The sequence below is a fragment of the Micropterus salmoides genome, unplaced genomic scaffold (genome assembly GCF_014851395.1).
Source record: "Micropterus salmoides isolate LMB-PRFRI ecotype aquatic unplaced genomic scaffold, ASM1485139v1 Ms_hic_scaffold_14, whole genome shotgun sequence".
Taxonomy (NCBI): Eukaryota; Metazoa; Chordata; class Actinopteri; order Centrarchiformes; family Centrarchidae; genus Micropterus; species Micropterus salmoides.
The window spans coordinates 7,732,682-7,748,171 of record NW_024040485.1 but is presented as its reverse complement, the minus strand read 5'-3'; the positions used below and the strand labels follow the sequence as shown (position 1 = coordinate 7,748,171).

At 38.5% G+C, this 15,490-nt stretch overlaps 1 protein-coding gene across 1 annotated transcript; it reads left to right on the top strand.

Moving 5' to 3' along the window:
• Positions 1 to 58: 58 nt before the first annotated feature.
• ncstn (nicastrin) lies at positions 59 to 14,216 on the top strand. The gene is made up of 17 exons (XM_038717432.1): positions 59 to 209; positions 1,266 to 1,367; positions 1,747 to 1,870; positions 2,924 to 3,045; positions 4,090 to 4,235; positions 5,192 to 5,336; positions 5,437 to 5,549; positions 6,180 to 6,329; positions 6,449 to 6,553; positions 7,925 to 8,002; positions 8,632 to 8,801; positions 8,913 to 9,015; positions 9,549 to 9,647; positions 10,497 to 10,584; positions 10,933 to 11,096; positions 11,556 to 11,768; positions 12,939 to 14,216. The coding sequence occupies exons 1-17, from the start codon at positions 152 to 154 to the stop codon at positions 13,059 to 13,061; spliced, it is 2,103 nt and encodes a 700-aa protein (XP_038573360.1). The 5' UTR covers positions 59 to 151; the 3' UTR covers positions 13,062 to 14,216.
• The last annotated feature ends 1,274 nt before the right edge of the window (positions 14,217 to 15,490 follow it).

The following is a 15,490-nucleotide window of genomic DNA, read 5'->3' as shown; positions in this document are numbered from 1 at the left end:
GAAAAACTTGATAACTCCTGTCGCAGAGAGAAACCAGAGCTGCCATTTTGACTGAGTCCATCCCCTTTTAGGGGACCGGAACCAAAGAGCGGAACCCGGACGTTTTCCATGTCAACACTTACTGTTGTGTTCTGCTTTTCAAACCAGGAAGATGGAGTTACTCTCGTACAAATGCATTGTTGATTTGCTAGTTTGTTGGTTTTTCATCGGTAAGTTGTATTCTAACAGCGTTGTATTAGCATGTCTACGTATTTGTTCATGAGCGGAGTGTGTTTTTGTGTCAGGCTGTTAGCTTGATGTGCTGCTTTGTGCTCGGAGCTAGCCGAATGCTAGCGTCAGGCTAGTCAGCGTTAGCAAAAGCTCCCTGTTTGTCTTTGATCTCCATTGCCGGGTTATTCCTACAAGTTTTACAATGGGGTTCAGTGTGACACTAATTCTTGACCCATTTCCTGTAACTGGAAGTTCAGAAGTAATCATAACTATTTTATAAAGTCGTTTGGAAGACTTTTCTCTAAGCAAGTCACAGATTGGGTATGCCCTCTTGATAGGAACAGCTCAGCAGCATCAGCGTGACCGCTCGTGATCTCCCCGCTGCGGCCGCCCGGAGCTCGAGGGATTAACCGTTGGAAAGTCATGCCAAATTACATTAAATGTTTTTTAGTACAATGTTGATTTGGTCGTCACCAAATAGACAAAGCAGTCGAAGCACAAATTAAGTCACTTTCACATCTTTATGTTGGCCTGGTAAATTTCGGTTTACAGTTACCCCACCAAAGTAGCACTTTGTTTGAATTAAAACAGATTTTTAATTTTACATTAACGTTACTGCTGTTACTCTGAGCGCTGTAACGTTAGTGGGTAAGGCAGTGGGACCAACAGGTGAAGAAAAGCGAACATGTTTATTGAAAAACCTGCCTGTTGGATGAACGTTACAATAATTTCTGTAAACAGTGTAATTAATGGGCACAGACTCATGTTTTAAATAAATTGCCACTATTTTGAAATGATCTGCCTGTGACTTCAGACAATCTAAAAGGTCAGAATTGAGACAGAATTTAAGTAATCTAACTGGCAACTGAGTGTAGTTCTTAACAGGTCTAGTACAAAATTAGTAATGTGTGTTTACTAGTGAGTGAAAAGACGCAACTTTCATTTTAGGTCCTCTAAATTATTAAAACACAGTAATTTGTGACAGAAATTCTGTTTATTATCCATTCTTGGTAAAAGATATGCCGTGATGTCATAAAGTGCTTTTTTCCTTGCAGGTGTGAGCTGTAACTCGGTGGAAAAGAAGATTTATGTGCATCTCAATTACACTATCCCATGTGTGCGACTGCTCAATGCAACACATCAAATAGGCTGCCAGTGTGAGTAAAGCAGTAGATTAAAGTGATGCTAAGTACTTGTCAAAAGTACTCATGATGACTAAAAATAGCTGTTATAGTTTTTACATCTCAAAATGTCGAGTGTGTGTCTTTCTGGCCTCGGAGTGTCTTTCATTCACTTGGCTTTTGTAGTGAAATGCTTACTACACAGTCTACTTTAAACGCTGTAGCTTTGAGGGTCAGAAATGAACTTCCAATAAATATGAAAGCACGGAAATTGCAGATAAAGCATCCTAGAACCTTTCCAGTAATATAGAAGACACACATTGATAGATATGCTTTGGGGCCTTTTTTTATCTAGTACAGCTGTTGTACCTAAAATTGCAGATGCTTATTTTTCTTTTTGTCTTTTGGATTTCAGCGTCTTTGTCAGGTAATGTGGGTGTTCTCCATGTACTTGAGTCAGAGGAAAACCTGGACTGGGTCCTGCGCTCTGGTCCTAATCCTCCTTATCTGGTTATCCTGGAGTCCCGGCTCTTTACCAGGTACAGTTCAAATTCAAATTAGCTTTATTGGCATGAATGTAATAACAACATTGCCAAAGCATCATATATACACAACATAAGAACAATCAGCCCCATACATTTCATTAAACAATTAAAGCGTAACGTAATCAAAGTGTATGTGTGTTTTAAAAAAAAAACAGAAAAATTTAAATAAAATAAATAAATAAAACAGTAAGCGTGTGTGTGTGTGTGTGTGTGTGTGTGTGTGTGTGTGTGTGTGTGTGTGTGTGTGTGTGTGTGTTAAAAAATAAAAATATATTAAAAATAAAATAAATAAATAAAACAGTAAGCGTGCGTGTGTGTGTGTGTGTGTGTGTGTGTGTTAAAAAATAAAAATATATTAAAAATAAAATAAATAAATAAAACAGTAAGTTTGTGTGTTTGTTAAAAAATAAAAATATATTAAAAATAAAACAGTAAGCGTGTGTGTGTGTGTGTGTGTGTGTGTTAAAAAAATATATAAAAAAATAAATAAATAAAACAGTAAGCGTGTATGTGTGTTTAAATATATTTAAATATATATATATATATATATATATATATATATATATTAAAAATTTAAATAAATACAGTTACCATGTCTTGTTCATAACAGGAGTAAGGGCTGGGGTATATTGTTAACAGTTGTTGTGAAGGGAAGTCACTCGGTTTTTCATGCGAAAAGCGACAGAATACTTGTCTAGAATTAAATAAAAGGAAAAAAAGAAAGGGGCTACAGAGAGAAGTTCAAACCCTGGCTCCTTTTTATCACCTCTGCACAGCTGGTCAATCACAGCTCGAGTTGGATCTAAATGTTAGATTGTTGGTTTTAACTGAAATGGTATGACATAGGAGAGAAGTTACAACATCAGGATATGGCAGTAAATCCCAATCAGTCATGAGCAGTCAATAATAGAAATGTACATTAGAGTATATCTGGCAAATCTGGTCTTACCCTGAGGAAAGAAACTTGAACCACATTTCAAACCCATGTCTGACCTGCATTTGCATCGTATCGTTTCCTCTGCCCCGTGCCGACTGTCTACTCGTCAGATCCATCATGATGAAGCTGAAGAACGGCCCCGGCAGGGTGGCTGGCGTTGCTGTTGTGGCGCCAAACACAAACCCGCCCGAGGCTTTCTCTCCACACACCACCTGTCCCAACGAGAACACAGGTGGGTGGGAGTTTGCCTGCTAAGACTTGTCCATCAGTTACACCGGTTACAAAAATTAATTGTAGTTTAGTTTAGGGCGCAGCTCTTGAAATCACAAGCTCTAATCCAAGCTAATTGGTTCTGATGTTCTGTGAACAGTTTCTGCAACACTGTAGTGTCACCATATAGTCATGTTTGACTTTACAGCACAGATTTAATGTCTCATCACTTATATTTTTTTGTAAAATGCCACAGAGATACTATAAATTCAGCGCTGCATGTGTGACCAGTACTTTTTTATCTGGGCAAGATTAGCTTCAGGCGCACAATGCTAAAGGTCATAGTACAACACTTAAAAAAGCTAATTCATTCATGTTTTGTTGTTTTACATGTTTTATCAGAAATCACAATCAAGAGTTGTAAAGTGAGAGAAGTCGCTGGATCTGGAAGGCCCCCCCCCCAGTCTTCATTTCCATTTACTTTTTTCCATCAGTTTTATTTATTCCAACTTAGTTTGTGAAGAAGTAGCCAGCCACAGGTGCAAAATCAGAGCATATTCAAAATGCTTGGCAAAATTTACTCAGAATCCAAAAGTGAGTTGATTTAAGCTGCAGATTGTACCCTGAGTTTTCTCAACGCTATAATCTTCAGCATTCACCTGCCGTTTGTGGCACACGTAGCAGAATGTTAGGCTTGGTGCAAACTGTGTCTCATTTTACAACCCTGTTGTAATATGACGAATAAATTTACCTTGTACTTTGTACCTTGTTTATGGAGAAATGAGACTTTTACTTCAGGAATCACTTTTCAACTGTGTGTGCATTTTAATTCTTATACCAAAGAATAAAATATGAAAACGTCCAGGGGGTGGGGTCAGTACTAATAATGACATTTTTATAGACGCATTCAGTCATGGCATAACAGTCATGTTGATGATTACCAACACCAGTTTTAGCTTTAATGTATTTAAATGACTTCAAAGAAATCTGCTCATGCAGAACGCACGTCATGAGTGCCTGCTTTAGTGTTACGGCTGCTGACATTCAGTCTTTGTATTTCCCCCAGGCGTGTATTCAGAGAGCTACGATCCAGCCTTGGCCCATTGTAATGCGACAGTGTGGAACCCTTTGGGAAATGGACTGTCCTTTGAGGAGTTTGACTTCCCCATCTTCTCTCTGAAAGACGACAATGACACTCAGGTCATACGACAGGTAATATGACAGGATCCAAGTGAAGTTTGCCACAGAAGCTGATATTTTGTCTGTTAATGCCGTTTTATATGATCACTTTGTACTTGCAGTTACTGCGTTGTTCAGCTTTTCTGTCACGGCACAAAAGGGCTAAATTTTTCTGGTTTTGAAAAATAGAAACCCTTTACAAAATAGAAACCCTTTACAAAACAGTACAGTTGCAATTAAAGCTGATCTGAGCTTGTCCCAATCATGGGTGAGATTAGTAATGATGCCTGTAATGCTGTTTCAGCAGCACATGAGATCATCTTCTTTCTAAAGCCAATTATGTGAGAAATACAAACAGGTCACATTACAGAGGTTTAAAATACCCCCTTCTGATGCAGTAAAAGTGTGCATATGGTTCTCCTTCTCAGCAGGCTTCATGCTTTGACAGAATAGAGCTAACATTGCTTCTTTGGACTTTCGGTTCTGTTTTATCTCAGCTTTCAGTTTGAGCTCACTGATGTTGATGGACTTTAGATTTAAAGTGGCCTAAATCTCTTTATACTGCTCTGTGAAGGACCGTATTTGTGACTTTATGTGGTTACTGAAACATTTTAATGACCAGAGGCTGTATTCATTTTACAGTTTACTTTTTTAAGTTGAAATCTTTGTGGTTGCTCCCTGTCTCAGATAAGAAGACAGGGGAGACGTGGGAAACTATTGTGTATACAGAGAGTTTCAGGTTTGATGCCCAGCACAGCTACTGTGTCAAAGTGATATTTGTAGCGCCAGACATGGTAGTTAGAGTATTTGCCAATGTGCCCCTGAGCAAAAGCACCAGACCCAATTGTATATGTTCGTACTTGTTCTAAGGATTGAAAACAATTTGAGATTCATTAAAATACTGTTAATATTTTTGTGGTTTCTGTGTCTGTAAAAACAAACCCACACACAAAGACATTTCACATGTGTACGCTTTTCTTCATTGGCAGTGTTACTTAGACCACAACCGTGCCGTGAACGGCAGCAGCCCTCAGTACCCGCTGTGCGCCATGCAGCTCTACTCCCACATGTCAGCCGTCACGAACACAGCCACCTGCATGAGGAGAAACGACATCAACTTCAGCATCACCCCGGGTATTTATACAAACCAATAAATATCAATACACAAAATGTTTATTTTTTTTCAATGATTGTTTTCTGACCAGTGTTTTATTGGGTCTGTACCTCCCTTTAGAGTATGTTTGTGACCCGCTGGGTGACCAAAATGTCTGGGCCTCCACCAAACCTCTCAACATAACAGACAAGGGCCACAAGCCGTTGGAGAGTGTGGTCATAGCAGCAGCCAAGGTGAGTTACAGGAAAGAGTTCTTCTTTGTCTAAGCAAAAGTGATAAAATAGGCCTGTTCTAGTATTTCTTCCAGTACAACATTTGTTAGTCATTAACGTGCCCTTGTGAGTTCAGGAAAACCGGATCTGCAGTGATCTCACTCACAGCTTTCCAGTATAAAAGCCAAGTTCAAGATAATTCCTGCTTTGTAATACATGTCATATGATGTTACACTTACAGTCTGTGCTACTGGCAGTCTTTCTGAACTTTGCTTCCCGTGTAAATACATTTTATATTTTATGTTATTGAGAACAAGAGCTATGAGAAGAAAACGCATAAATGAAAGTGATGATAAAGCGGCCGTGAGCTAATCACACTTCCAATAGAAACACTTAAAGACAACAGATTGCTTTTGATGTTTTTATTGGAAGCAATTATGAAACTGTGAGAACCATATTGGAGAACATATTCAATTATAGTGATTAGAAATCAGAAACTGGATTCACAGAAGACTTGTTGAGAGATTAGTTACACAGTCCCTCGTGATTTATGGTATGATTAAAAATAGGTCATGGCAGATTGAACTAACCTACTTACCTAGGTAAGATATCTGCTTGATGGATCTCTCTCCCTCTCCCTCCTCTCTGCAGCTGGACAGCAAGTCTTTTTTCTTTGACATTACTCCAGGGGCAGAGAGTGGAGTCTCTGGCTTTGTCACTCTGCTGGCGGCTGCTCACGCTCTGCGAAATGCCCAGTTAGCCGAACTGAAACACAACATCTTCTACACCTTCTTTCAAGGGGTCAGTTGCTTCCGCACCATTGTATGCCCCACTGTGCTCAACACACTTGCCAGATTTGATGTTGTACTGCCAGTCCTACTCATGTTGTCTGTACATTTGTTCTGACTCTTTGACTTCAGGAAACCTTTGACTACATTGGCAGCTCGAGGATGGTGTACGATATGAAGAACAATCAGTTTGTTGTGGACTTGGACAATGTTCACTCAGTACTGGAGATTGGACAGGTGTGCGTTGTAGATCTTTCCAGTAACACATCTGCGTTCTATATGTATCAACCTACACAGACGACCAGATTTTAAGGGAATACTTAGAGTTTTAAAAATGACTTAAATGCAAGACAAAGTATTGTTTAGTGACAGCACAGGTACCAAAAGTGTGTAGTCTAAAATTGGAAACTATGATTTTAAAGGATGATCTAACTGAACAAAGAAGAAGTAAATAACACCACTAATCTGACCAGCCAACTTTTGTTTCTTGATGCTCAGTAGACACAATTTGGCTGGTTCAAAAATGTATTAAGGTCGGATCCCCAAATAGGGCTGGGTGGTATATCCCTATGAGGTATACAGATATATACATTTACATGTACATTTATTCATTTGGCAGACGCTTTTATCCAAAGCGACTTACATTTGAGGAACAACATACAAGCATCAACAGAGCATCAAATACAGATCTACAACTGACAATACATACTAGTAAGAGCAGCAATAAATACTAGTAAGAGCTCATAGTACATATCACATCAATGGGGTAAATACCTAGGGAAGGAAGTAAGAGTTAACAAAAAGTGCAATCAATACAAGATCATTGTAGGGGATAGAAGAAGAAGAGCACAGGAAGTGCATGTTAGATGTTAGGAGGAAGTGTTCTCAGAAGAGATGAGTTTTCAAGAGCTTCTTGAAGTTAGAGAGGGACGCCCCTGCTCTGTCTACAATTAGACAATACTGTTTATACAGATATAGTTTGATGTTGAGTTAATTAATGTTTGTGCCCCTATGTACAAGCTTCAGATAGCTTAAAAAAGGGTGTCCCTTTTCACAAATATTTCTGATTCTACTTGTATTTTAATGTTTTGTGAAAAAACTAAACTGAACTGAGTGAGCTTGGCATCCTGCAGCGACAAAGACTAAAATTAACACTAAAACTAATAAAAAATTAAGTAAAACTAAGCATTTTCCAAAAAAATAATAAACTAGGAAACCCACATTAAATAATAATTAAAACTTAACTGAAATTGAAAACAAAAAGTCAAAACGAAATCCAAATAAAAACTAATGAAAAATCCAAAACTGGACTACAAACGAGCTGTTTTCAGACAGTGCAGAGCAGTGTTTTCTGTTGGTGATGGGAACTCCCTTTGAGGTGGACTTTGGGCTTTTTCTCTTACATGCACAAAAAAGATAGATAAATCAATAAAAGAGAGGGGAAAAAGCCAAAAAGCAAATTACCTTTTTAAACATAAGACAACAAAACAAATACAACATACAATTAAACAAAATAATTGTAGCTGTACCTTTTTACAAAATCAGTAAAGAAGATGTGCTAGACCATGTGTGTGTAGTATATCAGTATGTTGAATCTGTTCACCATAGGTGGGACTCAGTTCGGACTCCAAGCTGTGGCTTCACTCTGATCCTGTGTCTAGGAAGAACAGCAGTGTCAATGATGAGGTTTGTATCCGTGTATTCAGGAGCTTCTTCTCTTACACAACTCTGCTCCACCACCAGCAGCAGTTTGATAGCTTACTGTATCTAAATATACCTTTTTAAAAAGTTGTAGTGCTTAAGTTTGCAATAATTCATAAGATGAGTTTATTGATCTCACACAGGGACATTGAAGAGTCAGAATAGGATGTCCAAACAGAAGTATAGAATAGGTTAACTCAAACTAGAGGTACTGCATTCGCAGTATAGAAACAGAGAACACAAAAGCGTATTGTTGAATTAAAAATTCAGTAACCTAATGAGAGGATGATTAAGTTAAAATACACTGTTACAACATTGAAATTGTATTTCTTATGATATCCTTCAAAAAAGAAACGGCTTTGAACAAATATCAGAACTAAAACAGGGACAGATGGAAATGATCCTTAAGCACTATTGCTATGTTAAATACTATGAATATAACATCTGCAACATAAAATGGTATTTTCAGATTTCAGATTATTAACTGTAAAACCCACTACAAATTTAAATATTAATGACCGTTTAAGAGCAAATTCGGATAAAAGATGAAACAAGTGTGCTATTTGTATGTATAACCTTTTTTAGTTGTCATTCCCTCCAATGTTTTGTTTCAGGTGACGAATCTCATTGGAAAGCTGCGTGTGGCTGCTACAAATGCAAATGTCTCAGTGGACGAACCAAATTTCTCTCAGCCACTCCCGCCCTCATCCTTCCAGCGTTTCCTGCGAGATCGGCCAATCCCTGGTGTTGTTATTGAGGATCACCAGTCTGCTTTCACTAATAGGTGATTTGAGGGTTTTTTGAAACACACCATTACATTTCATTATAGTCATGGGACCTGTTGTCTCAAGGAGTTGAAATGTTCTCTTCATTTATTTTCCTCTCCCGTGTGCAGGTTCTATGGGAGTATGTATGATAATGCAGAATACCTGAACATATCGTACCCTCCAAACATGACACCAGAGGAGCAGCTTGACCACGTCACTGACACCGCTAAGGTATTGCTGTTAATCACCAATATCCACCATTTTCACATGCTCTTAAAAAGCCGGCACACAGCCTCTGCTGCACTGTGGTCAGTCAGACTGATGGCAACATGAAATCTCCTGTATCCGATAAGATGGATCAGATTTGACTTTCAGCCTGACAAGTAATAGAGAAATGGGATGTTTCCCAGTTTTAAAATACAGTTAATTGGATGCAAGTAAGTACTAGGCCATGTTGTTGCAGAGTCATTCTACATTCTCAAAAATTGTATTTTATCTATAACACCTGCTTCAAATAGTTGTTCTCGATGTTTGTTTGGGAGTTGTCAGGCACTTGTGTCATTATCTAAACCACTTTTCATTATTTGCTGACTTTCTTATTTTACATTTTCTATATTTAAAATCTTGAAAGTGAAAACCTGTCGGGCAATGTTTAAGTTGTCTTCATAATGCCACCGTTTGATTTACTGTTGTGAATTTCATACAGATGTTGCTGTGAAACAGCTAATTCATATATTCTTCATTTCTCATCATGCATCTTTCAGGCTCTGACCAAGGTGGCCACGATGGTGGCCCAGGCTCTGTACTTGCATGCAGGAGGAGAAGAAGCCCAGATGAAGAATATTAGCGCGGACTCTCAAATAGTAAGACAGTTGGATTTCACGTGGGGTTTTATTGAATGTTTCAAGCTTGTCCGGCGGCTACTTTATCTTCAAGTTCACTATTCCTATATATCTGTGCCTTGTCAATTCCAACTTTTCATCAGAATCAGGTTTATTGGTTTTCACATACAGGGTATTTACCTTGGTATATTGATGCATAACAATAAATATGTTAAATAGAAAATACAAAGTAAGTACTGCAAGTCACAGAAACACAATTAACAAACGAGTCGAAGAAAAGTCTTTTTGTTCTCTAAAGTCAAAGTCTGGAATACAGTCAAAGTATCTGAATTTAAATTGTAGAGGTCTTTCTGTTATTTCTGTTTCTTCATTCACTTGTGGTGAGAATCTATGCAAGTAATGCAGATTATCCCCTGACGCACAGTATCAAAAGTTGCTTTCATTTTCTTGCAATGACATTGGTATTCATTTTCCATTTTAATTGCCCTCAAATGTTGTATTAACAGTAGGAGTTGATTAACTTGCAGACACGCTGTTTTTACTGTTGAGATTTTCCAAGCCCTCACCTTCCCACACGTTATATTCACATGACCTTTTTTAGATCCTTTTATTACCCTAATGTATGTTTTTTTGTTTTCTTCCTCTGCATATTGCTTTATTTAATTGCAGCTTGTTTAGTCTCTTTCCATTACTTGTGCTTTTTAAATAATTTGTATCATCATTAATTCAAAGACAGACAAAGGTTTTTCTTGTTGCCTGTCTGGATAGATTTCTTACCAATGACTCACTTTTCTTGGTGTGTCTTATTGTGTCTTATTTTGTAACTGAGCACAGATGACTGCCTCTGTCTAACTGTCTTCTCTTCCTCAGGTGACACGAATGCTGTACGGTTTCCTTGTTCGGTCAAATAACTCCTGGTTCCAGCAAATAGTCACCTCTAACGTAGTTGGCCAACTGAGTAAGTTGGTATACAAGCTAATCCTCTTTTATTTACTAGACTCATACGAAGGTGGACAATAATTGCTTTTAATGGACTGTTAATTATAAACACTGCTTATCTAATATGTATTGATTTTGTAGCTGCTGGGGAAATGATGAATGTCACTACTGTACTTTGGTATTTGCTTTTAATAAAACAGCCAGATGGGCAGTCAGCTACCCTTTTTTATGGGAACAGAGCAGTGGAGATATGTAAACATGTTCTGGTGGATCCTCCAGCCAGCAAGGGGGGTTATGCGTGTCCAGTGGTGACATTTATATTATTTCCAGAGACAAAACTTGATTTCTTGTATCTTCTGCTTGTCAGATAACAGGCCCGTAAACCTATATGTCAGCGTGAATGCGCAAACCAACACATTGACCCATCTGGTGCAGTGCTTGCTGGCTAACCTGACTGGTATCACTATCAACACCACCCAGGAAAACTGCCAGAACCAGAGAGAGGATGAGAAGGACACAAAGAACAAACAAGTAATACTTAGAACTGCCTTGCTTTCATTGATTTACTTGGATTTAGTTTGTTCATGTAATGTACTAAGACAAATTATGCCACAAAGAAAAGAAGCGATCTCAGATCTCTATTATTTCATCTCTTTATAAACCAGCTTGAAAAAGGAAATTAAAGGGAAAAACTGAAAAAATGTATAGTTATGACAGGGAAACGTTTACGACAGCAACGTATGATTATGTTTCATTGATCTTATATCATTAGTCTTAAATGACATACACTACAAAAAGCAAATGATATTCAGTCTGCTGTCATTTAAAACAAAGAGAAGGAACATGTTTAATATTTCTGCTTGAGAATTATATAATTGGTGTTAAGTAGGGAAATCTGAATGCCATTGTTCCACTCATTTAAAACAGAAATAATGTACTTCCCACACCCCCACCCTGTGACACCCTCCCTCCCCTTGTGTCCTCCCACAGAATTACCAATACATGTGGGTTCAAGGTGCGGCTCCTCCCAACAGTACACAGAGGGAGGGTTACTGCGTACGCTCCACAGTACAATTCTCCAAAGCAGAGTCTCCAGCTTTCCTGCTGGGCGAGTACACCTCCAAAAATTATTCAACATGGACCGAGTCCAGGTGGAAGATCATCAAAGGACGCATATTCCTGGTGGCCAGTCATGAACTGGAGGTAAACTTGCCCTTCGCTCCTCAGAGTCAAACACATGTAACACACTTACACACGTTTACACATTGGGAACATCCTGTGGTTAATGACGAGGCTTGTGTTTCTCCTGAAACAACAGAGTAGGCGATCAGTTTGTGAATGTTTAAATGTTGCTGATGGCTTCAGAAAATTATAGATCAGTCCCTGCAGGATTTCGCGGGCCTTTTTTGTGATTGTTGCAGCCTAAAATACTTAATTCTGCGACAGCTTTTTATAAAAAACTGCGATCAAAGTTGCAATGTTTTTGGCATTTTTTTACGATGAAATTGTGGGAATAAGTGAAAACTGCAAAATTAGATTTTATTTATTTACAGTTAAATGCCAAAGTCAGATATGTTCAAATTGCACATGTAAGGTGCGTTTGACTTCATGTGGCGCTTTGCAGCGCTGACTTAACGTGATGCATGCTGGACTAAAAATAAGGGACGCTGGTTAGAAATTGTGTCCGACTTTCACCGGCGATGCAAAACTCCTCGCAGGAGCAAGGCAGCTGCAGGCTCTGAGCCCAGCGGCCGCAGTTGCTTTTCTCTGGCTGCACCAAGTTGGAACCACACTATTGCCTGGTCTCACGGCATTTGCAAAGAAAAATGCCATGAGACCATCCATTGATCTCAGCTCACAGCAAGCTGATGCAGGTAGAGTGTGTCCGACACGACGGCGCTGTTTTTATACCCCGCCCCTTCAGTCACCTGCAGCTCACGTTAGACCATCAAGTCGGCAAAAGTCAGCCGCAGTCATCTCAAACGCACCTATTGTGACTTTAAGGCTGCACTAACCTAATGTTTTCATACTAACAGTGTATCATATTACTATGTGTAATGTGACAGGTGTTACATGCAGTGTCAATTTGCAGCTAATGAGCCACGTTTTCCCTCAGGTGTTGGTCGAGACCAAAATAGAGCTAAAAGGAGAGTAAATATTTGACTTAAATTCAACAGTTGCACAAAAACAACGCTCCAGATAAATGCTAATGTTGCTCCGTGTCTGCTAGATGTATAAATAGGCAACTATTTGCTAACAAATAAGGATAAGTGATATTTACATCTTGTTCAGCTGCCCCCAGAATGGCCACAAAAATCAATTAATACTGCCTTAATGTGTGTTGTTTGGTAACTTATTTCGTCCTCCTCCCAGATGTTGACGCTGGGTGTGGGTGTCGGCGTGCTGATAACATCCCTGCTGCTAACCTACATCATCAGCTCAAAGGCCGACATGCTGTTCAGCTCGGGGAGGGAGCCCACCAGCGCCACCTACTGAGCCTACGCGGCAGGCCGACGACCACCACTACTACTACTATTACTACTTCAACTACTCTTCCCAACCAGACATGGACCGGTTCTTTTCTTTAAAACACAACACGAGTAGGTACACAAGACAGGTTAGACACAGCAGCAGAGGGGGGAAATTGTTTTTTGGGGTTTTTTTTAGACGATGACTCCATATGTATGGACTCACTCAGGCGAGGCGCGACATGAGGACTGGACCGGACTGGATTGGCCTAGATGGATCTGGACTCATCAGGGTCAGACAACACTGGTCAGGCCCCTGCAGGCCCTGCCAGTGGAAAAGATGTTTATTTTATTTTTTTGTTTGTTTATTTTCAGGCTTTTGTTTTCCCTTTTTTTTATTGTCAAAGAATGTTTTGTTTACTGTGTCACGGGGTAGGCACTAAACATTGAGCATTATTTTGAGTCTGTATGATTGTGAATATGTAAATGTAACGTGGGTGTGTGAGCAGTGGACTGCGTGATTCAGTGTGTACGAACACTTAGGATTGTGTGTGTGTGTGTTTGAACTTTGTATGAGGATTGCAATTGTATGTGCAATACCGTGGCTGTCTTCTCTGTCAATGTACTTAACTTATCGATTAGTTGTAATGATAAGAAACCACTTTTTGAGTCAATGAACAAGTAGTGAAAATTAAAATTTAAGGTTTTGCAAAATTTGGAAATGTGTGGTGAAGTATTTTGATAAGTTCTAGTTCCTGGGAAGTTGACAACAATGCTAAGTATTTATATTGTTCAGTCCCAGTACACATATAACTACATGTGTTTTGTAGTTGTAGACCCACTGCAGTTTCACACATTGTGATATTTGTATGGAGAAGAAGAATTTCCCAAGGAGTCTGGCGTGGCTGACAACACTTTACATATCGATCAGCTGCCAAAAATCATCACATCCATTTAAAAATAATCTGGTGATTTGACACTGAAAATACGCTGTGCACTCTTTTTTTTTTCCTTTTTGGGGGGTTCGTACCTTTTTCACAAGGTTTCTTTTAATGATAACTTCAGAAAATTGTGACAACAAGAAGGTTTTAATTTTTTGTTGATGGATGTTCATTTAATAGCTGGAATCAATTACCAATTGTGATGCCTTGATGAAAAAATAAACATTGCTTCTTTTCCAGTATTTCTTTTATTGTCAACAGACTGAAGAAATGTAGTTGATGTTTTATCCTAAAGAGCTTACTGTTATCATTGTATGGACTGTACGGACTGGGGTAACGACATTCCAAAGACAAAACAATTTATAATCAAATACTGTGACCTCAGTTTACCGTTTTATTTCTATGCTGACACATTTTGTTTAAACCAGCCTTTATCAGAGCGCCACAAGAGTGACATCCTCCTATTAGAGAGAACAATAGATCACAGGTGGGGGTGGGGGGGTACTAACATCTGTTTTTTAAAAATTGTCATTACGCTAACATCATTTTTTTATGGTGCACTCCGAAATGTGAGCATGAGAAATAAAACGGTAAACAGGCCCAAATATTTGTGTTTTTGAGTGCCACAGTCACAGATCAGTTCATAAGCTGTTACTTTAGTACAGCACCTAAATTGCACAGAGAAGCCCAAAAGTCTCGCTTTGGAGACACGAATGGCTATTTGCTAAGTAGGAAAACGTATTTAGTTATCTGAACCAGTGGTTCTCAGCTTTTAAACCTTTTGACCCCGTAAACATAAAATGTCAATGAGTTGAGAGCTGTTCATCAGAAATGTTCTACTCTCAGAGGCCTGATGAGGTAAATCTGTCCAGTTTTTCATAAAAAAGCAAAGATTATATTAGTCAATAAATAAAATTTTGTGTAGAAGAACTACAGTATGCTTTTGTTATCCTGCTAATCATCTCGTGAACCCTTTGAGGGGTCCCAAACCACGGATCTTATTTTAAGCACTAACACGTCAAAATATTTATTATTTCTTATAAGAATTTCTTTGAGAGGTGTTGAGGTCTCTGGTTTGTTCTTACAGTGAGAAATCTGCTTGATTATGGCAATCAATAAAGTCAAGTAAATTTTTAAAAACAATAATCCAAATCTCCCTCAGAGCCATGTGCAACATTCGTTAGACTATTTGTAGAATGACAACATGAAGAAACAAAATGACAAAGTTAAGAAAATCATTGTAGCTGTTAATGAAAATACCTGTTTTGAATTGTTGGACAGTTATTTTCATTTTCCTATTTCATTTGTAAAATGATTCCTCAATAATAGCCTAAATACAATTTTAATTAAAAGTTCATGTAACAAAAAAAGGAAAAAGTCGTCAGTATCTTGATGAAACTCAGCAATTATATGACACATTCAGCAAGATTTAACCAGCTGAACACATACATCGTTAAAAGCCACATAGAATTTAGCAAAATACTGTTCAATATTTTTGCCTCTTAAATAATTTGAC